Source organism: Phascolarctos cinereus, unplaced genomic scaffold, assembly GCF_003287225.1.
Source record: "Phascolarctos cinereus isolate Bilbo 61053 unplaced genomic scaffold, phaCin_HiC Scaffold_3;HRSCAF=262, whole genome shotgun sequence".
NCBI classification, from domain to species: domain Eukaryota; kingdom Metazoa; phylum Chordata; class Mammalia; order Diprotodontia; family Phascolarctidae; genus Phascolarctos; species Phascolarctos cinereus.
The window spans coordinates 180349976-180376785 of record NW_027555736.1 but is presented as its reverse complement, the minus strand read 5'-3'; the positions used below and the strand labels follow the sequence as shown (position 1 = coordinate 180376785).

Sequence of the window (26810 nt, the reverse complement as noted above, 5' to 3'; positions counted from 1 at the left end):
CCCCCCCATTAGACTGTGAGAAAAGAACAGTGTGCCTACTCTAATGTTTGGGAAGTGTGCTAAAAAGACCCCAGATGCTCTTTACATTCATATCCTTTTTTTTTCTTCCCCTTTTAATGTGGGTCTTTACAATCTACTCAAATACTTCTCTGATGTCTCATTGGTATCATGGATATGGCTCTGGGCTTTCAGTGGAGTAAAAGCTCTGGCCAGTCATACCAAGTTAGAAAGTCTTCAAATATGAGCCAAAAGACAGACTGTGACCTAAAGCCTAGTCTGGTGAAGAGGCTCATGACCAGCAGGCCTGCCACCAGATGAAAATAGTATACCACCAAGTGGAGTGGTTGTGGAAGAAAGTATCCATACAATGCTCATTGCAAGCACTGAAGAAGTTTTAGAGTTCTGAGGGATAGTTGAGACCTAGGTTAGGAATACTGGTAGAGATATAAAGCTGATAACTAGATATGAGGTTAGGCCTGAATCATTTGTGCAGAGGTAATAGTTCAAATCCATCATTGGGGTGAAGAGCACAGAGAAAGAAAAGACCCTTGAATACCTACATCTAGGAGGCAAGAGAATGAAGAGGAACCAGCTAAGGATAACAAAAACAGCTATTAGTGAAGGAGGAAGAAACAAGATAGTATCATGCATCTAGGAATGTGCCATTATCCAAACCATCTTACTGAGTACGACCTGAAAAAGGGAGGGTAATGACTGGAGGAATGAATACTGAAGTGTTCTGTTAGTCATTTAAGACGCTGAAATAGGAAGAAAACAAAAACAAAAATGACAAGTCCATGGTTACCCTATGGAAAATATAATGAAATAGATTGGTATGTAGATGGGGTATAGGAAGAAAGGCAATAGAACCCACTCCAAATAAAGAAAAGCTTTTTTTCAATAATGAGATTGCACAAATTGTCTTGAGGAAGAAAAAGTCTCCTTTGGTTCATATAAGGAAGTACAAATTTAGGGCTGTTAGAAAAGGATGAAAAAGTAAGGGCTAGCTTTGTAGGGTTGATAACTTTTTACAGGGTTGGTAACAAAGAAGTCCTGCAACCTTTGTTTGACAACCTTTTTTTAATGTATCTTTATGAAATCTTTAATAATAAAGAATCAGGGTTTGATTTATCTCTCATCTATGAGCAATTTTTTTGTCTCCAATCAAACATAATAGGTCATAGGTCCTCTACAAATGATCAGAACAGACAGAAAGGGCAGATTTCAGAGAGAAATTTATATATCTGAAATTATATCCTGTTATGGTAAGAAATTTTGATGATCCCAGTGGAAGCTAGTGATAAATCTATTCTTTGAGAAGAACTTCTTAATGTTTAGTGAACTGAGTTTTTGAGGGTTACTAGTTTCTATATCTCAGTGTCCTTATCAAACAAATATATATGGCCCTTTCAATTTTAACATTCTGATTTCATGATAGTGAAATGAAACAGAAGGGAAGAAAGAGTTTCAAGAAAGAGAGGAAGAGTGTGGTTAATGTCTGCAGAGATAAAGCCCAAGGAGGATGATTATTGAAAAAAAAAAAGGCAATGGGTTTGGTGATTTGAAGATGCAAAGGATCATGGGTGATAATTGAAAGGGTAAGTTTCAGAATGGTGGGTGGAAGTCAGATTGCAAAGGTTAAAAAAATTGAGATGGTAGTAAAAAAGTGGAGATTGCTAAATACAGATTGTTACTCCAAGAAGGTTAGTGGCAAAAGGAAGAAAAGATAAGTGGTTAAGGGAAGGATTGTTTTTAAGATTAGAAAAGCCTGGATAGACAGAAGGAAAGAAAACAGCGCAGTAGGAAGAGAATAACCCCTTCAATTATTCATTTTCTTTGATATCATCAATACTTTAGTTGGGAAGGGATGGATTAGAGAAAAAATGGAAGTATTAGTCTTAAAAAGGGGGAAGAATGTTTCTTCCTTAGAGACAAGTAGGAAAAAATGGGTGAGAATACCAAGAAATTCTGAGGTGGAAAGGAAGGCTACTGAGGAACTTGTAACAAATGAACTTGACCTTCTTAGTAAAGTAGGAGTAAGGCTATTTAATAGCTGGTTAGGATCCTGGAAGTCTAGAGGATAAGAAATATAATTTTTCTCTATGAAAACTAACTGGATTGTATTAAGACAGAGGACACAACTTAGTAACAGATAATATTTACACAGTAATTTCAAATTATAAAGCATTCTTTTTAAACTAACATCATCTCATTAGGCTTTACTATAACTTTACAACTCTATAAGTCAGTTATTGTTATTATTGTTATTATCATTATCATTACTATTTCTCATTTAGGAAACAGACTCAAAAGTGAAATGATTTTCTCATGGTCACAGAGCTAGTTAAATGTCAGAGGTAGGATACAAACCCAGTACTTCTCCCTACAAATCTAGCATTTGATAAAGCTTCGTTTTATGCTTTTTATTTTAAAATCACTAAGTTCTAAACAAATGAGATACCATATCCAAATACCGACCATATTCTTCACTGGTTTCCCCACCCTGCCAACCGCATTTTTGGTTTTGTTGGTTAGAGATGCTTTGGATGGTTTGATGTTTGATCATTTATAAGCAATGAAGGCTTGCTAAAAAAGAAAAATCTGAAAACAGGGTCAGGTAGTATGGAGTTAAGTTTAATATCAGTAAAACAACTAAACACAACTTTTGAAAAAAAGTGCTGAGAAAAATATAAGGATTCCACATGATAGAATCATAACAAGGAAAGCACTGATTTTAAAAATGCATTAAGATATACTGTTCAGAAGTAACTTGACATGCTTTATATATGAATCCCTATTTATGACTCAACTTTTTATTGCAATGTTTAGTAATTATGGTGATTAATATGTTTAAGTCTAAATATTTAAAAATATAAATACATTATTTATAAAATTTATAAAAATATATTATACAGATACAATAAGCAACATACATCACATTGCACAGAATATCATGATAAATACATAAGTAGATAGTAAGCTATATGGTTCTTAACATTAGACAGAAGCATTATTTACCTCAAAACTGAGCTTCTGTGGAAATGCTGCTAGGTTACTTCAGTCAGAAGTGAAGTAGTCACTGGGCCTGGCACAGCCTAAAGACTAACCTCAAAAGAATGTCGGCTCTACATTTGCTAAGGAAAGCTTGTGTTTCTTTATATTATTATCATCATCAATATTTATAAGTAAAAGAGATTGTAAATCAACTCCCCATATTATAAACATATCATTCCCTAGCTCCACCTTAAATAGTATTCCAGTTATTCAGGGATTTAATAAGGTCCTAAGTGGTATTCAATTGGAAAAAAAAAAGTTGAACAGTGAATGGACTGCTCTGGAACTAGGGCTTATTAGGAATAAGAACATGTGCACTAAAACAGTTTCTGAACAGAACAAGAGTATTGAGTTGAAAGTTCAGATTTTGGGGATTGATTCATTTCTGAATGAAGTTCCCCTTAAGACTCAAGATAACTTGCACATCGAGTCCCTTAGTGCTGGGCTATGACTAAACAACTAGCCAGAGTAACTGATGGATCTGTTTTAGGAAGAAAGCAAACTGAGCTTATAAAAACCTTCACAGAAGAAGATAGGTGGAGGCAGGGATCCAAGCGCTAAAAGAAGAACAAGTCAGGGTTATTTATAAACAACTACTTATCACATAGTCAGGTTAACCTGTCTCTAGTTTGCCAAAAGCAATCTAGCTCAATGCTGCTCTGAGACAGTGTTAATTAGAGTTTTTTACTAAACTCAAAAGGGAAATAAATGAGCTTTCACTTTTTTTGACAGAAAAGTGAAAATAACTAGGGAAAAAAAAACCAAAGTGCTCCATTCGAGGGGGAAAAAATTAATCAACATTTTGAAAAATACCCTGGAATTTTTCTACTATGCTATTTTATGCTAGTGTCTCTCTAACATGAGAACAGAGTGTATATAAACATGTTAATTTTAATGAACAATGCATACATGGATTTCACTGATCATTCTGGTCTTCAGTTTTTGGTAATGGAGCTTGGGATGTAATAACGTGGCTAACAAAGGTCACAGTTCATTTTGAGGCTGAAATAGAAGGTAAGAATCCAAAGCAGAAACCCTTTCGGTGAAGTGGGGGAAGGGGGTGTAAGTATCACTTTAATTCATTATGATTCTAACTCTTAAATCAAACCTTAAAGAAAAAAACATTTATAAGATTCACTGTTCTGTGATTCAAGCATAATAGCTTCACGGATGACTTTTCCTTTATCCATAGTAACATGCAGTATCCTTACTAATGTATTAACATTATGAAATTTTATAACATTTTAGATTTCTTTGAAATGAAAAGTCTGTTTTACTTTTTAATTAAATCTATTTCCCAGAAAGGTCTTTAAAGGCTCCACAAAGTACCTTGCATTTTATTATTGCTGACAGTTATCTAAACCACGCCTGAATGCTCCCTTTATCCTTTAGTGAACAATTGAAAGATCATATGCTAAGAGACTTGGGCTCTCTCTTCTTCTTGCCCTGTAATTAAGGCATTTTAATACATTTCCTCACATTTGTTAAAAGAGCACACTGTTAAGATTAATGGAATGAGACAATTTTGATTCTGGCATCCACATAAACATATACAATGTGAATGTGTCCTAATCATGGGTGTAAAAAAAAAATCAACCCTCAAATCACCATCATATAACGACTCTGGAAAAAGTAGGGTGGAGTTGGGACCTCTCTGGTTGCCTTAATAAGTATGATCTATGAAACTGCAAAAATGTAACATTCTGTTAGGATAAATAGTAAATGTATATTAAGAAAACATTCCCCCCCCCCCCCAACCTACAGAGGTTTAAAGAGGTTTGGGGGTTGAGTTTTCTTCGGCTTTAGGCATGGAGAATTGTGTACAGTGATATAAACAGCCAAATAAATAAGACTGTACTTTAAAATCTAAAAGGATTGAAGTCTTAATTAAGATCTATAAATAACTTCCCTGATTATAGATACAGCTATACAGAAGTCCATTTATCTTAATTTAACTTAAACTTTGGAGCTATTTTCATTTGCCTGAAGTTGAGGGACTGCAGTTCCAACTTGGCAAAGTATGTTTATAAAAATAATGAAAGGGTGTAAGATTTATTCAACTTTTAGAACTAGTTTGCTTTCTATAGAAGGACTGTAATATATCCACTAAGGACTCACATATTTGAATTTTTAAACAACAACCTTTCACTATACTATTTATTGTCATGTACTTTTTAAAAAGTGTAAATAGGATGTTAATGTTTTTCTTGAGTGATAAATGAGAGTCTGAATTTTCCTATTTAGAAAATATTTGTGAAATATGAAATTAATCTTCACTACCCCGTTAAAATAAGCCAGGTGGGTCTGAGTTTAGCCAACTAGATAATTTTCAAATATGTACATCTTTGGATGGACTTTGGGAGTTGATTAAAATGCTACTTAGATTTTTTTTAAAATTAAAGTCAGCAACAAAAACAGCACTGTTAACAAACTTTTAAGGCTAAATCTGAATTTTATATTGTAAATAATAACCTGATCAGTCTTTTACATTGATAATAGTTCTGGAGAAGCTCAAGAAGACATGACAAATGTTTCTGACTTCTTTTTCAACTGGACCTGGAAGGTCATTGCTGAACAAACAGAATACTGTACAACTGGAGTTATAAATTGTAAAACCTGCCAAAATTTTTTTAAGTTTTTTTTTTTCCTATAGAAAAGAAAGGACTAATATGGTCAATATGGAACATCTGGTGATATGATAGATTTTATTTCTTGAAGCCATTAAAAGAATCTACCTTCAGATTAAAGAAGAGTTTTTCCATTTTTCTTCCTTCTCTTCCTACACACACATTCACACAGGCAAATGCACTCACTTAAAATAACTCCTATTTGGAAATTACATGATAAGCGGAATGGCCTAGTTTGTTTTAATATTAATATGTTGCCACATTATTGTTAAAATGAGTACTTAAATACTCATAGCTCCAGTTTGGGGGGGGACTTAAGATACCTAGTCTTTTTTTTTGAAAGGTCAGCTATGAATCAACCTACTCAAGAAATACAGATGTACATTTCTCTTAACCTTTTTTCTTTCCTTTTTTCCCCCCTTAGGATCATTTAACAAGAAGGGCAGGTTTTCATTAAGCTTAATTTGTGTGGAACTAAATTTTAAGTTCAGTTACTAAAATTGCATAGCCATAAATTGGTTAACTTTTAAAAATATCATGTTGCACTTTTAACTGTAGAAATATACCCCCAAAATGTAGAAGGCAATAAAATGCTGATGAAAAATAGAAGTGTTGGAAAAAAGAAAGTGGTACTTTAACTGATTTTCATGGCATTTGTGTTAAATAAAAATGTAAATTAACAAATAAAGACTTATATTAGTTTCTCCCTTCCACAGCTTTAGCTAATAAAACTTCAAAACAGATTGGTGATGTACAGTTTTAAAATCTGAAAAATGAATGACCTTAAATGGAACCATATGAAATTCACAACAGTAAAGCAATCTGAGGTAAAAATTACCAAAATTCAAATGAAGAAAATTCAAAATGAAATGGATGAAGGGCAATTAAGTACCTATTTTGACAATTCTAAGTGGTCAAGTTTTTAAAGTATGACACAGGAACCTTAACCTATCTATATATGAGTGATAAATGAGGCATTTTGTGTCATTACATTCCCATAAATCACTTTCTTTAACTGCTGACGGCTTTTATCAGATCTAACCTTTTCAAGCTTCTATTAGAGTGCTAACATTTTCAACTTTGACACATGTGCAGTTTACAAATTCTGCAGCTGATTAACTCTGTACAGAAGCTCACTGGCATCATTGTCTTTAAGTTGGGTGAGAGCCTCAGGGTCTCAAAAACTCACACTTACACGACAGATCAAAAATTGCCAGTATGGGCATGCGTGGGATTTCAAGTTACTAAACAATTGTTTTCTATCTTGGTGACTCAGGAAATGATTACTTAAAAAAAAAGAAACCCCGCTGGTGCTTAAATTCTTTAAACACCCAACTGAGTGAAATTTTTGCCAAAGTATTATTAATGAATAATTAGTTTCCAAAGGTATAAATAATAAAGAAAACCAAAGAGAAGGCAGCTATGTGCAGGGCATAATTTAGGATTATAATAATAATAATGATGGGGAGATTTATGTAACTATTGGGTGATACCTACTCATTCAAACCAATCATCTCTTTTGGCATACCCTAGCCTTCTAAACTAAAAGTCCCTTTGGTTTTGTCTGTGTAGTTTGTCTATGACTATTTTGATCAATGTAGTCAGTCAATTCAGTGATGTGAGGGGAAAAAAAAAGTTGGGTTAGTTATCTGACATCATTTCATTATTCTCCTAATTTTTCAACCAGTTGTACTGGCATCAAGAAGTCCAACTATATATGAAGATGGCTGTCTTCAAGTATTTGAAGAACTGCCACGTTGAAGAGGACTTGATTTGTTCTTCTTGGCTCCTCGAGTGATGAGTGAAAGTGGTAGAAGCAAATTTCACCTTGATGAAATGAAAAAGACTTCCTAAAAATTTGAGCTGTCCTGAGAGGAAAAGTCTTCCATCACCTCAAGTAAGGTGATCACTTTTGGAGATGTTGTAGAGGGAATTCTTGACAAGGTGATGTCAGCGATTTCCTCCAAACTGGAGACCGTGGGATTTTGTGATTCTATGACTTCCTATGGAGTTCTTGCCTGATACAGACCTCAGAGACCATTAAGTTTAACTTGTACCTGACCAAAAATTTCTTCTGTAACACTTTCAAAAGTCTCTGCCTAAAAATCACTGACAAGGAACTTACTAACTCTTGAAGTAACCCCTTCTCTTCTGACAAACTCTGCTTTGCCAATGTCCTTTCTAAAGTGCACTGCTCAGTACACAGCTTGTTGTTGAATCATTTTTCATTCGTGTCTGACTTTTCCTCACCTCATATGGGGTTTTCTTGGCAAGGATATTAGAACGGTTTGCCAGCTCATTTTACAGATGAAGAAATGAGGCAAACAGGGTTAAGCCACTTGCCCAGGGTCACACAGGTAGTAAGAGTCTGAGGCTGGATTTGAACTGAGGTCCTAACTCCAGTTCCAGCACTCTATCCACTATACTACCTAACTGCCTCTCACTATGGAGCACAATGACCCAAATGTGGTCTAGCCAGCAGACCTCATGTTTCTCTTAACACATACCAAGACAGCATTTCTGTTTTTGAATATCGCATTGCACATATCATAATGCTGACTCATACCATTTTCATTCTTTTCAACTTACATCATTTCACATAACCTATTGTCCAGCTATATCTCCACCATCTTGTACATTTGACTTCTTTAATCTAAATGCCAGACTTCACATTTATCATGATTAAATATCATTTTACTAGATTTGCCCCATCAGTATCACTTGTCAATATATTTTGAGATCCCTATTCTAACATCTGATGTATCAGCTTATGTAAAATTTTACATATATGTATATATAAACAGACATGTGTACATATGTAAGCATATATACATAAATAATGTAAAAGCAAAAATGTATTACTGCAAATTTGACAAGCATGTGATCTAAGTAATCTAATTCATTGATAAAAATGTTGAACAGAAAAGGGTCAGAGACAATGAACCTATGGCACTTTGCTAATGACATCTCTCTAGGTTGACACTGATGTCATAATTATTGCTCTTTGGATCTGGTCATTCAAACAATTACTACTTATCCAAATGTACTATAAGCCTGTCCACAAGGATATTCTGAGAAGACTTCCCTACTTACAGAAGGCAGCAGAGATCATTGTGAGCCAGGCCCCACTGTAAACTCCTGTACCATCACTTTACTTATCATATAAAAGTGAAACTTCTATAAAAATAAATAGTTTTATCATCATGTTGGGTTTCAATTCCCTGTTAATCATCCTTTCTTTTATAGTTCCTCATCCAAGTACCTCACTCCTTGGTAGAAAAATGCTCTACTGAAATATAGCTATATTACACCCATAGCATTCTCCTCTACTAACAGTCTACTCTTCTTGTCAAAAAAAAAAAAAGGAGATGAGAAAAGTCTCTCATGGTTTGATTCTGATGAACCCCCACTGGTTCATAGTGATCTCTCTTCCTTCTCCAAATGCCAACAAACCATTCCCTTATATACGAATTAGAATTTTCCTAGGAGCTATGTTAAGCTCATTGTCCAAAAATTGAAAAAAAACCATACATATATAATACATGTAAATACACATTTACATATGTTATATATATTTTCTTTCCCTTTAAAAAAATGGCTTAACATTTGCCAATCTCCTGTTCTCCACAACTGATCAAATTGTTAAGATGCCATCAGTACCTCTGGTATGTAGCTAATCTGGGCCAGGTTGACTTGAATTTACTGAAAATAGCTTGAATCTCTCTTACCATATCCTTACTTATCTCATAAAAATTATAACTGTTATATAAACAAATATCATCATCATCTTGGTTATCAATTACCTATTACTATTCATTCTTCTATATTTCCCAATATTCATATCATTCTTTTTGGTAGAATATAGACAAGTAAAACAGGAGTTCAGTAGTTCTGTCCTCTAGCCTAATATTATTGCTTTATCTAGCAAATGTTTCTATCTATTCTTTGATTTTCTTCTTGTCTCCAAGTAGTTAAAAAATCCTTTGTTGTCTGTGGCATTTACTGCTATTTTGTAGCACTAAGGAACACTTCCTAAAAACTTTAATTAAAATTAACTGAAGTATTTATATTTATATAACATGTAAACATACTTTAAAATGTTACATTTAGTCAAATGTTCACCAATGTACTAAAATCAGTTTTTCTTTTTGTGGGTAGGAAAGAGGAGCAAGGCTGCAATACTGTTTCATATTTCTAATAGACTGTCTATAAATGGTCTTAATTATTTGAGAGCAAAAACAAGGAGAAAAGTAACATTTGCTAGGCAGAAGTTTCCTATGATTATTTATACACTTAGAGTATAATGATATATTTTACACTTTATACTTATCTATTTAAACGCCATGTGTGTGGCTATGTGCGTACAAAATGTTTTTGTATACATGTGCTTGTGTGTGAATGCCACAAATGAGTGAGAACAAAACCTCCAAGAACACATTCATTTAGATATAATTGACAGACGCTGAAAGACCAGCTCATGTTTAAAGAAGCACCATATTTAATAACATTATCCAGACTGAAGAAAATCCAGATGTTGGTACTTTGACTACTAGGAGGCTGGTACTTCAGAGAGCAGTAGTTTTGATAAGAACTAACTAGATATCATATCTACATAGTAAAACCTGAAGAGACAAGTAGAAGGCAGGAAAACTGAAATGTTTGCAAAGACCCTTCGGCAGCAGATTGCCTCTCATTGATAAATGACAAATCTTGAAAAAATAGTTAATGAAGGACAACTTTTTCCAGTGCCACAACCAACAGTCTTGCAATGTCACCATCTAAGCATTATCCATGACAAATTAAAAACTTTTTTATTTCACTAATAATGTCACTCATCACTGAAGCTGTGCGGTTATACTTTGACAATTCAGATGTAAATCCTGGGTTGCCTATGTGTATTCATGACAAAGGCATATTTATCATTTAAAACAAAAGGACATGACTTCTGGGTGTTCATATCAAAGACCAATGATGGATGAGGCCATGCTAATCAAAAGAGAGAGCAGAAAGAAAACAGATGTTTGCTACTTTGATTAAGAAAAGACTATCCTCCCTCAAAAAACAAATTCCCAATATGGCCATCTTATTCTTGAAAAACGTTTGATTTTAGCAGACATTTTAGAAACGGATATATTCTTAGGTATAGGCAATACTGACATTTCAGTTCAAATTATATAATGCTAAAGGCATCAGATTTCAAGGAGGGGCTCATTTCTCAACTATGACCTGGTGAAATTTCTACAACTGGTAAGGTCCTCCCAGTGCTTATTTTTGATCCAGATTTAGGGAAAAAAACAAACCAAAGATTAAGATAATATAGAAGTAAATAAAAGCTAAAATTCACTGAATTAATTGATTTTTAATACTCTTCTACTGGGCCCTTTTTTTTGTAATTGTAGGTTGAACAAGACCTTTAGGAACTATAAAGCTACCATGCCCTAAGAAATGCCTATTTTTATTACATCTTGAGCTAGTATATCTGTACAATTTGCATTTTACTCCCTGCTCTTACACAGAAAAGCAAAAACAGTTGCTGCACTTATTTTAAGGTTTTTTTTTCAAAAGAAAGCAATTAATTCTAGTGATCTCAGCATGCATGCACAGCTTTCTGATGAGAGACTTACAATAAATGTGGTATGGGGGGGAGGGCGGGAAAGGTATTTAGAGTGCTAGGGCTATTGATAGCAACTTCTTCCCATCCCACTGATGAAGAGCTATCATCAGGACTTGCTAATAGAAATCCAATTTACAAGGTAGGACCTAAACTGCTAATTTGAGTGCCTTTCAAGATGCTCAGGGTTGGTAACACTTCAAACTGAAAACAAATACACAGTATTATTGGGATAGGGCTATTTTCTTGTTTGTTACAACTGGGAAGCCCTGACAGCAAAGTCACCTTGAAGGGAAGAAGGCAGGGAAGTCGAGGGGGGGTGGGGTGGGGAGGGGAACAACTTTTGTTTTGATCTGTTTTCGTTGCTACCTTTCCATTTGGGGTGACAGCAAGTTTGGTGTCAAGGAGATTTACAAATTCAGTCTTGGTAGAGTATCATCAAACAAACAAACACACTGGTAGAAAGAAATAAAGGCTTAAGCCTTCTCAAACTTAAAAAAAAAATCAGGAAATATTATCTCACCAGGTCAATCGCCATAAGCAATATTTTTTTTCATCCCAATACCTTCTCTGCCTCAAAGAAGGAAAACCAAGAGCTTACCAATAACTACAGTTGATAGTCCACAATGCCACTATTAATATCCATTACAAGATTTCTCAGTTTATTAGATCACCTAATACAATCCATTTTATACTACTGGGCTATAGCTAAATTCTGCATTTAACCATTCAGAGTCATGGCTTCACTAACTTTATCATAAAGTCACTTTTTGGTTATCTTTTGTTTTGTTTTGTTGGTTTCAGTTATAAACTGTTTTCTTTCAGAGTGAATTAACAGTTGAATATTCTGGAGAGTTTCCCACTCAATATATTAAGAAGTGTTTATGGAATAACAAAAATGCTTCACCTTTTGGCCCTTTTATGAAAAATTTACTGGATGCCTAATATATTTAATATTCAGTAGCATGTGAGAATAATTTTTATGCAATTCTGATAGTTAGAAAGATAGATAACTCAATTATTAGATCATCTATCAAAATATTCAGATGTATAAGAGGCTACTAAAAAGATTGATGACTGAGAAAGTCCACTGATTCTCTAGCCATCATATTCACGCATTTGGCTAGACAACATTTTTCGCTGCCTTCACAAGCAAGCTTCATTACCCATCACTCCACTGAAAAGAGTTTATTATGAGGCTGCCATCTTGGCAAGACTATTATTTAGATGATAAATGCTGGGGAAAAAAAGTGTGTCTAGATTTTTTTTAAAGAAAAAAAGGATGAGCTTTTTTGACACATAAAACAAACAGCATCTAAATTTCTAATTAACTTAAATTTGGCAGATACAAATATAGGTCAGTTAATGCTATGATATTATTTTCCATCTGATTTTTGCCCTTAATTTATAAAATGTAAATGAACTAATTAGAAGGAAAACTGCATTATTGATGACAAAAATGCTTCAGCTGGGTCCTTGCTTCCTGACACTTATGATCAACTCTAACAAATTATTGCTAACTGGTAGAAAATTACGCTTCCTTCCGCCCATAAAGTAAGAAGTTTTCCTGAAAATTAAGAAAAGGTCTTGGAATCTACTGAAACAACAAGGCTTTACACATGGTTCACCCTGGAAGCAAAATGGTGACTATCTGTAATGCTAGTTCCACCATAGACTTACTGTGTTGTATCTACTGGCAGTGACTGAGGAAAGAAAATTGTGGATGCTGAATACAGTAGAGTTTAACATCTCATGTTTTCTATGGTGTAAAAAAAAAATGAAGCACATTTAGCTCCATAACAGTCTATGTACTAGTTATTTTTGAATTTCAGGTTTTTTTCTTTCTTTCAATTATCCTATGCTGTCATTTCAAATGGATCTGTTATGGATTTGAAGAATTAGTGAGAGGGCAGTAGTGGCAAGTGGAGAATGGCAAGAGAAAAGAGTTTGGTTGCCTGAGTTTCGGTATGAAAACCTGTCATTGTTAAGTAAGATTATATGATGTAATAGTTAAGTGGAAAGAGGTTTTTAACTATTCTTATGTAAAGACTCTACAATGCAAAGTACATTCAAACTGTCAGATGTAAATGTCAATTAAAAATTACAAGATATGTTGAAAGGTAAGGTCTATGGGGGTTGTTCTGTTTTGACACAGTGGAGAATCTGTGACCAGGCCTTTGGCAAGGCATAGCAAGATCTGTGCTGTCAGTTTCTATAGTACACAAACTTAGACATCTAATCTGAATGAGAAATACCAGGAAAACAGGAGCTGAAGCCTTGCGGGAATGCACAGTGGGGCTGAAAGCCCTCTGTCTGAAATATGAGACAGTCTTTGGTGATGTGACGATGTTTGAAAGAGCAGAGAAAAAGAGAAAGAGAAATAATTCAAAGATGGCAAAAAATATCCTGGGTGCCACTGGAAAGTTGATAAAAAAGTCATCCAACATAGATGAAAAGGGCTTTTGTAAATTAAGTTCTAAGTTCAGACACAGCTCCAAAGTACACAGATAACTTAAATTATAAGGCTTTTGTGCAAGATAAGTTATCATGCTAACATAACAGAATTTAAATGTTATTAGCATTTTCCACTCCTTAGGTAATACAGTACAGTCCATTATGATACCCCAAACCTCCTTAATTTTCATACTATTGAAAGTATAATCTAAATAATGCTCAAAGAAAATTATTGTAATTATTTTTATTTCTCTAGCTGGAATATCAGTGGGGGGAAATAAAAGCTTTCCTACTAGCTTCTCCAGAAGAATATCACTTAGGGTATTCAGAAATTAATTTTTTTACACATTTTGAAATATAAACGATAAAAATTGTGGATGTCTCCCCATACACATATACACATAGTGACATGACATTATTTAGGCAATTTGAAATTTCAATTCAAAATAATGTTTGCTTCATATATCAAACATTTCAAGTGAAAGTAGCATATCTTAAAACTCCATTTTATGACAGGGAAATGTAATGGTGGTTTGGGGGGGGCAGGGCAAATTTTCTGTTTAGTTTCTGCCTTAGCTATGTGACCATGGGAAAAGTCACTTCTCTGCCCTGAGTTTCCTCATCTGTAAACTGAGAAGGTTGGATTTGGAGGTCGATCTCTTCTAGCTCTGAATTTGTGATCTAATGTTCCCCATGCCTCAGCCGCTAATACCTCAAGTTCTCCAAACACTAATTGTTCATTTACCTACAGGCAGTTACTTTAAGAGCTACGGAGAACATGGATTCTATCTCTGTCTTTCAGAGACCCCAGCCCTCTTAAATCCATGAGAAATTTGTTTTCCTCATGAAAATAATGATAGGTAAAGACCAGGCATCTTATAAGATACCCACATCCTTTAGTTGTCTCTCCCAAACACTAATTTCGTGAAGTTAAATTGATGAGATACAAATGAAGATTGTTGAATTTGTTATTAGTACCTACATGAGATTTTGGCTTAGCTGAAGCAAAAATACAAGGGAGAAAAAAGGTTTATCAAAGATCAATTTCAAAAGCCACTCATTTGCCCTGTCTGGAAGGGTGACATTCTTGTGTTTGAGGTGTGTGGATTTCTATGAGGAAAGAGGAGAAAGAAAGAGGAATTCAATGAGTGTTGGACAGCTTTACTAGCCCCAAGTCCCTCAGTGTTGCAGTAAGGTCAAAACCTTTCAGCATTGTACTTGTGTGTCAAAATATGTCAACAAACCATCATACTGTAGGAAGAAGAATGACCTTTCAGTTCTTTATATTTGGGCTGCCAAGGAAGCCTTGGAAGCAGGGTATGCATGAACAGTTCTCCTAGCTGCCTGACAAATTCAGCTCCCAAGGTTTCCTCTACATCTACTTGTTAAAGTGCTGGGTTCCTACATGTTGGTACAACTTTCTAAACCCTTATAACTCATGAAGAAAACCAATGCTGCTGTATGTCATATAATAAAGGTCACCCATAGGTTCACAAAATAATTCAGTCTAACTGAATCAAACGCTACAGGCGGCACATTGTTGGAAGAACACTGTTTTTCTGAAAGTAATGTTTATAGAGGTTGGTCAGATGGGAGTTATGATACTGTGATTATGAGATTTTAATCTCTAATGAGATTAGAAATCATTTTCATTTGCCTGCACTCAGTTTTTGGTATATTATTAACCATATCACTTATTTTCACTGTTGTCTTTTGTACACATATAGGACAATACAGACCCAGTTAGTTATCACTGGCACTCTGAGCCTTCCCAGCAATGTGATGAATACATACTGATCCAAACTTTGGCCAGTCCAGAGCATCTTCTAGATGCTTGGCTCACAATGAGGCATAATTATTGACCCCATATGGAATAGCCTCAAAGGAACTAGTTCAAAGGGATGTAACCATCCTTCAATTCATTTGCAGGGTTTTTTTGCTAATGGTGGATCTACATATTAAGAATGAACCAGACAAAAGTCCAAAATTTGTGGTCAGTTTTGCTATTGATTTGTGCGTTATAATTTTTATTTATTTATTTATATTGTGAACCTAACAAACTCAAATGAGATGAATATTTCCATATATAAAGCAGAACTAAAAAAGAGCATTTTACCTGAAACCATGAATCTCCATTATATACAGTTTGCTTTTCTTTTCAAATATGGAATAAATTTGATACATGACTTTCAAAACCATCCTACTTCTCTGTGATTGTTCCTAGCTGGTAAAGTTATTGGTTACATGGGGTATACTGCCACCATGTTTTTTGTTTTTTGAGGCAATCAGGGTTAAAGTGATTTACCCAGGATCACTCATCTAGTAAGTGTCTGATACGAGATATGAACTCAGGCCCTCCTGACTATGGGGCTGATGCTCTGTCCACTGCAACACCTAGCTGCTCCCCCACCATATTTTATTAACTTCTGCTGAGAAAGAAATTTGCTATATCAATATAGATCCAAAATTCAGAATATAAAATTTAAACAGAGAGCAGCAAGATTGGGGGGATGGAAAGAGGGGAATGGGTCCCTAGTTGACAAAGATGTAGGGCACAGCACAGGATTCTAGAACTTGGGTTTCCAAAGGTTCATGATTCATATCATGAGAATGGGGGAAGGGGAGGAATAGTATGGGGCTGGGAGGAAGACTTAGAAGCTGGTATGATTTCTCTTCCTAAGGAGTTAAGGGAGGTCACCATTTTGGACATTCCACTCATTGTGAGAATGAACCACTTTTTCCCAAACCAAGCCGAGGAAGTATGGATAAGACGGAAGCTAGGAAAAAGCAGGCCAGATTCTCAGGGGACAATGAGAAGACAGTGTTTCATAAGCTCATTAGGATTCAGCTTAATGACGTAAGAACCACAAACTAGCAGCATTAAGCTCTAACTTCAGTAGTGGCAGGGAGTGATTTAGCAATAGGAAGCCAAAATTAGGGAAGCGGGAAGTAATCAGAAACTATAGAGTCTGTTCATGACTTTAGCCATGAGCTCAATGCTTACACTCTCAAAGAGCTGGCGATACCTCATGCTCATGTTAACCAATGGCCAGTGCTTCAATGTCTCTCTTTTCTTTCTCTGATCCACTCCACCCCACCTCTTCTTTTCAGCTATCTTATCCCTATTTCCCCTTCCATTACTGAGGAAAAAATATAAAATATAAATATAAAATATAAAACAACATATGTAATTTTATTTTTACATAACATAAATTGATCTCACACACACACAGAAAGAAATAGAAAATATAAAGCCCATATAACAAATATGCATAGTCAAGCAAAACAAGTTCATCCTTTGGTCATGTGGTAGCTAGTTTGCCCAATAAACTTATAGGTATAGAAACATGGGATTCACCACTGGTAATTTTAAGATAGGCCAGGTCTTTGGGATCATGGTGGACTACCCACAAGGCTACATCTGTTTAGTCAGTCTACGTTGCTGTGGATTTAGTCTCTGTGTATCCATGGGTGACCTGAATTAGAGAACGACCACTGAACTAATTTCTTTATTAATAACTAACACAGGCTATTTCACAATCAGTTTAGTGAAAGCCACTTCTATTGAATTCTAAAAAGATGGACAAAAAAAAAATCCACTTTTCTATCTACAGTAAAATTGCTTCAAACTCTGATTTTCAGATAATTTAGAAAGAGACAAGTAACTATGATACAAAATAATTCATAACTACATTAGAAAAACAAAAAAGGTATTGGGGAGAGAGGGGTCTTTGATTCCCTGTCTAGGTGGGCCTAGTTCTGATCAACTTTGCTCTAACACTTCCTAGCTGTGCAACCCTGGGCAGGTCACTTAACCTGTCTGCCTCCGTTTCCTCACTTGTAAAATGAGGATAATAATTACATCTAACTTCCAGGATTGTTGTGAGGATCAAATGAGATAATAATTGCAGAGCACTTGACATAGTACCTGGTAAGTGCTCTATAAATGCTAGTTATTATTATTATTATTATTTTGTCTAATATGTTTTCATGGTACTTGTCAATGATATTAGCCAGGGTAGACACGAACATTAAGAAGAACTGTGTTTCTGTGAGAGTTAGAATGAACTTGACCTCTGTACTAATTAAAGGAATATTGGTTTCTACTTCTTGGACACAATAATAACAACAGCTAACATTTTATATAGTCTTACTATGTAGCAGGCACTCTGTTAAAGGCTTTATAAAAATTATCTAGTTTGGTCCTCACAACAACCCTGGGAGGTAGGTAGGTTCTATTATCATCCCTACTTTACAGATGAGAAAGCTGAGGCAAAGAGAGGTTAAGTGACTTGCCCAGGGTCAAAGAGTTAGTAAGTGTCGCAGGCTAGATTTGAACTCAGGTCTTCCTGACTCCAGGTCCAGTGCTCCAGTCACTGCTTCACCTAGCTGCCTAGGAGTGGGGGCTTAACAAGTATTTGTTGTTGCTGATGATGAAGAATCAGCTAAGCAAATAACATAAAAAAGGCCTCAAGTTTAAATTTTTTAGCCTACTTATCTTTATAAAGTGCTTAGGATTTTACTAATTACAAATCATTTAAGGAGACTGCCTAGTATAATGGATGAAGAGCTGCCTTGGAGTCAGGAAGAGTTGGGTTCAAGTCCAACCTCAGATACATGCTGGCTGTGTGATCCTGGGTAAGACACTTAATCTCTCAGCACTCTAGGTACCTCAGTAAGATTATTAAGTTGCAGGGAAGGTATTGATCTGTTTTGGTAGATGATCCCTCATTTGGGAGATCCCTATATTGATGGAATCATGGGCCCTTTTTCCCTGTCCCTTCCATTTACAGAGACCCATCTATACTTGGCATTTTTTTAAAAATCCAAATTCAGGATACTGTACTTGAAAATAAGAGTTAACATTTAAAATACTTGTAAAGGAATACAGTTTTATTTCAGGAATCCAGGCTTCCCATATTCAAAATTTAGTTTCATTTCATGACTTTTTATTGCAAAATCAGCTGACTGATATAATTCTGCAATAATGTCATCAAACACATTATCACCAAACTCTGCTAAGTAGTTACGCTCCTGGCCCAAGAGGCTCCAGCTCAATTCAATTCAACTCAATAAACATTTATTAAATTCCCATTCTGTGAAAAACATAAATCTAGCCATCAGGGGATATGGAAAGTTAAATAACACACAGTCCCTGCTCTCATTTTCCTGATAGCCTATGAGGGGAATGAGGCACATACACAGATAAGTAGGATATGAAATAATATAAAAATACATTAGAGAAATACAAAACTAAGTGCTTTCGTAAGGTCCAAAGGGGAGAGTCATTGCTGACTGAGGAACTTACTACTCCTTACCTGAATGGGTTTGGTTGTGCTCAACTAAGCTGTGCTTAATGAAATTTTGTGTCTCTCAATACCACTTTGCTTAAAGTCATGTCTTCAAGGAATCAATTAATGCATTAGCTAGGGAATATCTGTAAATTAACAATAACTATGATCTATGAATTTTCAAGTCTTATAGTTTACATGTTTGTGATTTCTGGTATGCAGTGCCCATCTTCCTAGCAAATACCACGGATGAGTGTTATCATCAGCATAAACATTTCCACATGTGTGCATATAAGCACATATCAAATACTTTCTGGTTCTATTATACTTTATATCAATTGTCTCATTTGATCTTCACAAAACCCTGACTACTGGATATTCCAAGTATCACTATACCTATTTTACAAATGAAGAAACTAAGGCTGAAAGGCTAAATCACTTGCCCAGTATACTATAGCTAGTAAGTGGCAGCAAGTCAAGACACCACCCTTGTAATGTCATTGGTTCTCCTTAAGAATGAAGTTCGAACAACAGTGGCAGATCTGGAATGAAAACCACAGCTTCTGACTCCTAGTCTAGTCTTATTTGGGGCTGAAAGAGTCTTCCAGATACCATGAAATCTAGCCCTCACTTTATTTTTTAATTTTAATTTTATTTTTAATTTTATTTTTTAGGCAATTGGGGTTAAGTGACTTGCCCAGGGTCACACAGATAGTAAGTGTTAAGTGTTTGGTCTGAGGCTGGATTTGAACTCAGGTCTTCCTGCCTTCAGGGCCGGTGCTCTATCCACTGCGCCACCTAGTTGCCCCGCTAGACTCCCCACTTTACGTAGTGACTGGCTAAGCCACACAGGTCAGGTAGATTTCTAGTGTATTTTTAAAGAACTCCAGGGCTAGGGAATACACAACATTCTTCAGTAGCTTGGTCTAGGACAATCTGATCTTGCTTATGTCCAAATGTCTTAATTTAAGATAATTTCATCAAAAATTCTTAGGATTCTGTGGGGAAAGCAGATTGAACACATAAGGGTTAATCTGTAAGCCAGAGTTATTTGAAAGAAGAGACATCACTAATTAAGTATCCTCAATTCATTTCATCATCTTTATTGTTCCATTATCTCTTTATATTTTCTCCACATTCATGTCTCTGGTGGAAAGATCACTCTGAAAAATGTGATAAGACATTTCTGTCCATTGCTTTGTATTGAAACACAGGAGATTTAAAAACAATTAACAATGGTAGAAAATATGAGTCCACTGCCTAGGAAAATACTTGGTATTCATATTCAAAGTACAGAAGAAATAGTACTTGCTTATTATGTGGAATCATTACTGTAATAAGATTTTAGCCACAGAAAGACACTTTTCTTGTCCTCATCAAATATTGTAAGGTTACCAGGGCTAATCATGGTGTCAAGTATTCTTTGGGACAATGGAGCCTCAATATCCCATAACTACCTCCATTGCAAGTGATGGAAAAGCAAATTGTTGTATTTTACCATTGCAGAAGCCCTCTCTAGTGCCTTTGCTAATTATTAGTCAATCTGTCTTCTGTTGATGCTGATGACTACTTGTTAGTATATAGCAGCAGTGCGTACGAAGGCTGCTATAATTGAAGGTTTGCAAGAGCTTCCATTGCTCAGTCTTCACAATCCAACTTGAGGCACATGTGATCAGTGTGGAAACTGGTGCCCCGTTTTAACAAGGCTGAAATAACTGGCAGTCTGTGATTGGGCTTAATTGCAGGCTTCCTGGGTGTATCAGGACTCAGAAGAAACTTTGGACACTATCTGAAAATCCATCCTTTAAGAGCTGTGGGAGAGTTGCCTTCTAAACACTTCTGCCAGGTCACCACAGACATGTAAAAGCAGTCTCTAGCCTGGCTGGCTAAATAACAGATCTTTAAAAATACTTAGAGGTAAGAAATGAATTTGAATCAATTCTTGTGGCAGAAGGTATTAGCTTTGCCATTGCCTCTAGGAGAGCAGACTAGTTGGAGCCAATGGTTCAAAAACCTGGCTAAATTAGCTCAGTCCTTCATCTTTCCAGGGGTCCATAAATTTGCTGGTGTATATCTCCTCCCAAACCCTAACCCTTGTGAATGGAGTCCCGTCTGCTTGTTTCCTGTTCCCACTAATGATGCTATAATATAGTCTATGTATAGGTTTTTCTAGGCATATTGGGCCAAATTTCAAAGACCTGGCTGAATCTTTGGGATAGTTAGTGATAATACAAAGACCATGAAATATTAATCATCCAGAAACAAAACCATTTTATTCTTTAATGCATTTTGTCAATATGATTATCAATCATATTCTTTTAAAGTTCCTTATAAAAATACAGTTGAATCTCATCTCATAAAAGGTCTATGTAACTGCAAAGTTCCTTATAAAGTATCTTTCTGAAAAAACAAAACAAAACAAAAAACAAAAAACAAAAAACAGATCACATTTCCCTGGGCTTCAGAGTTTTACTTTTAGAGAAAACAATTTGACCTTAACAACAACAACAACAACAACAAAAATCTGACTTGCTGCTGTGTAATCTTCTTGTGAGGTGGGTATCGCAAGTGTTAATGCTAATACTGCTCAAGGTTCCCCACTTGGTTCAATGAATCACTCAATCATCTGAGGGTCTAAACAAACAGTCCTTTCACTAACAACACATTCCCATACGCCCAGGTAGTAGATCCCATGGTGGTTAAAAGTAATTCAAGAAGATAAAATCTCCTGGCAAGGAGGTTAAAAGCAGTTGGCAAAGAGGCTCCCCTAGGGTCTTTAGAGTTCCCAGCCCAGAGGATCAGAGATAACTTTATATCCTCCTTATCTAAAAGGGCCCAAAGTTGGGTCCCAGATCACCTTGGGGCAAAGTTTACCCAAATCATTTCATCTGTACACAGTTTGCTTGTTCACAATAGTAACGGCTGGTGTGATGGGAGTGTGGGCATAAATTTCATGCCTCCTCAGTTTTACCAATATCTTCACTTCCATTTTCCAGACAAGGAAATTAGGGCACCGAGATTAAGTAACTTCTCTAGAGTCACAGAACCTATGAATATAGGGGTAAGGATTCAAACACAGACCTTATGACTCAGATTAGAGGTCCCCCCCATTATGTCACCCCACTTAATAAGGACCCTGCTCTTTCATATGAGAAGGTGGGTTCTTGAGAGCCAACTGGACTATTTTAAGGGGAAAAAAAAGATTCTCTTCTTAGGAATACTGGAAAGATGAAGGGCAGAAGCTGAAATCCTTAGTGATATCATGATCCCTTGAGATGGTTTTAAGCTTTCTTGGAAGGATAAGCAGGAGAATATTTGATATTTAGATACTTAAATGGATCTGTGATTTCATCTATTCAGAAGTTCCCCACAATAATGCAGATCAGAATCAATCCATGCTCATTCCTTGCAATTCTTAACCATGCACTCCCAAAAGTTCACCACATTAGGTATATCCAATATGCAGTAGCCTTCTTTACTTTCTCCCAACACCATCCCCCCACTCCCCAAAAATAATGACACCAGTGGAGCATCAGCTGTCCATCTGTGATCCCTTTACTCTTGCCATATGTCCTGTCCATCTTCTTTTTCTGTCATACAATTCCTTATTCCTGTTCTTTAGAGTTCCTCCATATGTCACACCTTTTTAAACCATCATGCAATTCTCCAATGTCCTCTGTGTGATGTTCATCTTTAAGTTTTGGAAGCAGTGGTATTCTGTGTTTTGCTTCCATATAGCAACACCAGCAAAATAGTAGTCCTAAAGAAAGGAGTCTTTGCTTCCATGGGAAACTTGGGGTCAGGAAAAGTGCTTTAAAATTTTCTGAAAGCAATCCAGCCTGCTCTCATCCTACTCAACTCCAGGCCCTGATCATTATTCATCTATACAAGTCTGTCCTAAATTTGCATACTATTGATTATAGGGTGTCAATCCAAATGCACATTGAAATCTGTGCAAGAATTAGTCAAAAAAGCATTTATTGAGCACTTACTGTGTGCCAGGCACTTGATCATCCTGTGGGGTTAGAAAGTCCAAATTCCTAAGTGATTATGGATCTTTTCTAAGAAAGTCATCTTTTGTGGATGGAAAGGTCAAACTTCTTTATGAGGTTACTGATCTCTTTAAGAGGTTTTGTAATATCTTAAGACTTTACACAATCAACACAATGTCATCTATGAGCAAGAGAATATGGAGGATGTCACCATCCATAGAGAATTCCTCCTCAAGCAGGACTCTACATTAGATCTCATCTATCACAGTGGTGAACACCTTTGGTACACAATTATGCTTTGCCTGATGTTTATTATCAGAGGGTCATTGAACAAAGTTGTTTCTGTTGTTACATCTTTTAAGAAATATTGAATGATCTTGATGTATGGACAGGAGACAACTTGCTGTCAAAGAATCTGTAAGCAGTGTTTTGTTTTCCTGAGTCGAATGCTTGTTCAACCAATAAGCAAAATTAGATAGTCTATTCTTTACAACATTCACTTAATTGTGAGGTGATAAAGATGTGGTCCAATGTTGAGTATTGCTTGTGAAAGCCTGCTTGTCCCTTTCAAATATATATGTATATATATATATATATATATATATATATATATGTATGTATGTATATATATGTATATATATATGCATATATATGATTCTCATGGAGTTTTATATAGATGGAAGAGTAATCAAAGGTCTCTAGCTACGGATGTTCTCTTGGATTTTTTTTTTCTGGTGTTAGTAAGTTCTGAGATTTTTTTTTTTGGCATATCTTTGTTATCTTCCTCTCCTTCAGATACTTCATATTAATCTCTCAATGGATCTTCTTTATATATTCTTGGTTCAATTCAGCTGATTTTCATATCTTTGTTGCCATTAATGTCATTCCACCTCCTCTATAGGCCCCTCAGGGACTGTGATGTAAGGGTCCAAGTGCACTGGCTCCCACTATCTTTCACAGAGGAAAATTTGTTGAAATGCAAATCTTTTCCATTTTTGTTATATCTGTAGCCCTCTACCTATTTTCAGACTTGAATGTACTTGAGATGACTTTGTTTAATTGGATATTTTGGCAAGATTTCTTTGAGTTGTATTTGCTTTCCACTGCTTCCTTCTGTTTTTGTTGTTGTTCAATCATTTCGGTCATGCCTGACTCTTTGGGGCCCTTCTAATACAACAGACATATATATACATATACACAAAGGATGTATACAGAGTAGATGGAGAGACTAGGAAAGGCCTTCTGTAGAAGGTGGGATATGAACCTCAGTTCTTGAGTGAAGTCAGAGAAACCAAGAGGTGAAGGTGAGATGAGGTGAAGAGGAAGAGCATTCCAGGTAGCTAGTGAAAAGGTGCATAATCAGGAAATGGAGTGTAGTACATGAGGGCCTACAGACCACACAGTGCACAGAGAACTGTAAACTGAAAGAAGACTTGAAAGGTAGGATGAAGTCAAGTTGAAAGATGCTAAATGCAAAAGAGAAGACTTTATTTGACCCTAGAGGCAACAACAAATTTGATCCTAAGCAAAACATAATTTGAACAGAAAAGGTAATAGGCTGCAAAGTATCCTAAAACCCAAAACAATTTTGCATCTGCTGCTTGAGCATGGCAGGGTTCCCTTTTGTCAACGTGCATAAATAAACATAAGATAGGTATAGAGTTTCAAGGGATCTTAGAGGTTATCTAGTCCAACTCTTTCATTTTTACAGATGAAAAAATTGAGACTTGAAGAAGTTAAGCAACTTACCCAAGATCACAAAGGTCAAAAATGACTTAAATAAAAGACTTAAACCCAGTCATCCACTTCCATTAAATGATACCACCTGGGCTACTTTTTAGTACTTCTGTACTAAGGGCTAAGGGTTGTTTTCCCAAACATTTACATATGCTGTATTACTTGGGATAGAGGGCTTATTATTGTTGTTGCCATCTTAAAGTTTGTTCAGAATGTAAAAGAGAAAAATATCCCCAAGTGAACAAAAAACTGAGTCTGTCAGTTTGCTAAGGTTTCTCAAACTTTGGCAATATGAACTTCTTATCATTCCTTTCTCAAACTTTCAAAATGATCCTTTATTTACACTTCCCTTACTGATTAGAAAAGTGTTTATAATTTCAAATTAAATCCCCCAGTTTGCTAGTTTCGAACAGTATCTGAAGAAAACTCTGAAAATGCTGAAGCAGCAATGATTTCTAAAACATTTTGCACTTTCCTACTCCATCCCCTTAGAGTAAAGCTTGGATGCCACGCACAATTACACAAGAAAATCAAGAAAGCCATTATATGCAGCTTTTTGTCATGATCATTGTTACCATGGCAAAAAGTGGGCTCAGTTCAGCACAGCTGCAAGGGAGGGAGAGGTCTGCTGGCCTTTTGTAGAGATGTCACAAATGCCATGCCAAATTCTGTCATCTAAGTCCCATTTTCTCAGGCCGTTACTATTGCCCACACATGATCTGATCTTGTCCTTTTAAATATCTGCACTTTCCCTCCTTTCCCTCCAAATTAATATTTTACTCATTCATACTTGGCTAGGGACTTAATGGCACAATGAACCTTAGAAGACTATTGCCTGATGTCCCTTCTCTTAGCCCCAAAACCTATTTGTAGGACAGAAAATAAAAACAACATAGAAGTCACTAATATCACCCTCATACTAACCAAGGGAATCTTTTAAAGAGTTTAGCAACATTGAGTTGGAGAGGATTTTGTTTTCCAGCGTAGGATATCTTCACCCAAAGAGTCTAGGCTAAAGTCCTTTCTTTTGGTCTAGTCGACAGTAAATTATGATTTCAATGCAAAATGAGAGGAATTCAAAGAGAGCATCAAAATACACATCTCATTGGATTTTCTACATTTTAAATGACATTAGTATTATACATTTTAGAAAATGGTATGAACTGACTGTCATAAAGCAGAGATTTTCCTTTTTTAAAAAAAATGCAGCAACATTATGAAGGCAGAGAAATTTAAATGATCTGAAATGAATACATTAATCAAGACCCTATATTTACTCCAAACAAAAGCTACCAGCATTTCTTACCAGCTAAACAAAATATTATATTTCTAATGAGATTTCAGCTATCGTTCATCTTAAAAGAAAAATAATGGAACCGTACCTGTTCCAGTAGCTCCAGAATTGGTCGTGCAGGTAGGCCTGGTGGCTACATTCATCACCAAATGAGGCTTTGCTTTCAATCCAGTGAATTATGTGCCCTTCTAGAGCTAAGGGACAAAGCATTACTAATATAAGTGAAGTGAATGGGATATTTGAAATTCTTAGCTCTGCATAGTTTTCCAAATGTTTTGAGTTAATGGAGCACTAGCTAATTTATACTAGTGATGTGACCAACGCATGGTCTGTAAATGTGCTTACAAAAAAATTTTGTACAAAAACATTTCAAAGGATATTTATGACACAATTACCTCTATTTTACTTTTAATTTTTTTTTCTGTGCTTCAAAAACCCTTCTAACATGGATCATTTTTAAAGTCTGTCTTTATTACTTGAACGGTAAACATATATAGCAGACCAAAATATGGCCAATTTTTAAATGAGACCACATTTTAGAAAGTTAATATTTTTAAAATTACTTGATTTGACTCAAAATTTCATAGGATCACAGACTTAGAGCTATAAAGCACCTGAGAGGTCATGTATCCCAACCTCCCCCCTTTGGAGGTAAAGGCGTCAAAGCCCACTAAGATGGAGTGATTTGACCAAGGCCACAAAGCTAATAAGTGTCAGAGTCAGGTTTCAAATTCACCTCTGACTCCAAAT

General features: G+C 35.7%; 1 protein-coding gene across 6 annotated transcripts in view; it reads right to left on the bottom strand.

The window, feature by feature from the left end:
* Positions 1-26810, bottom strand: part of CDIN1 (CDAN1 interacting nuclease 1) — a 337401-nt gene that overhangs the window by 149836 nt on the left and 160755 nt on the right. For all 6 annotated transcript variants that reach the window (XM_020993328.2, XM_078151316.1, XM_020993007.2 and 3 more), the window contains one exon: positions 26149-26254. In XM_020993328.2, coding sequence (XP_020848987.1) covers positions 26149-26254 — 106 coding nt within the window. The remainder of the gene's footprint in view (positions 1-26148; positions 26255-26810) is intronic.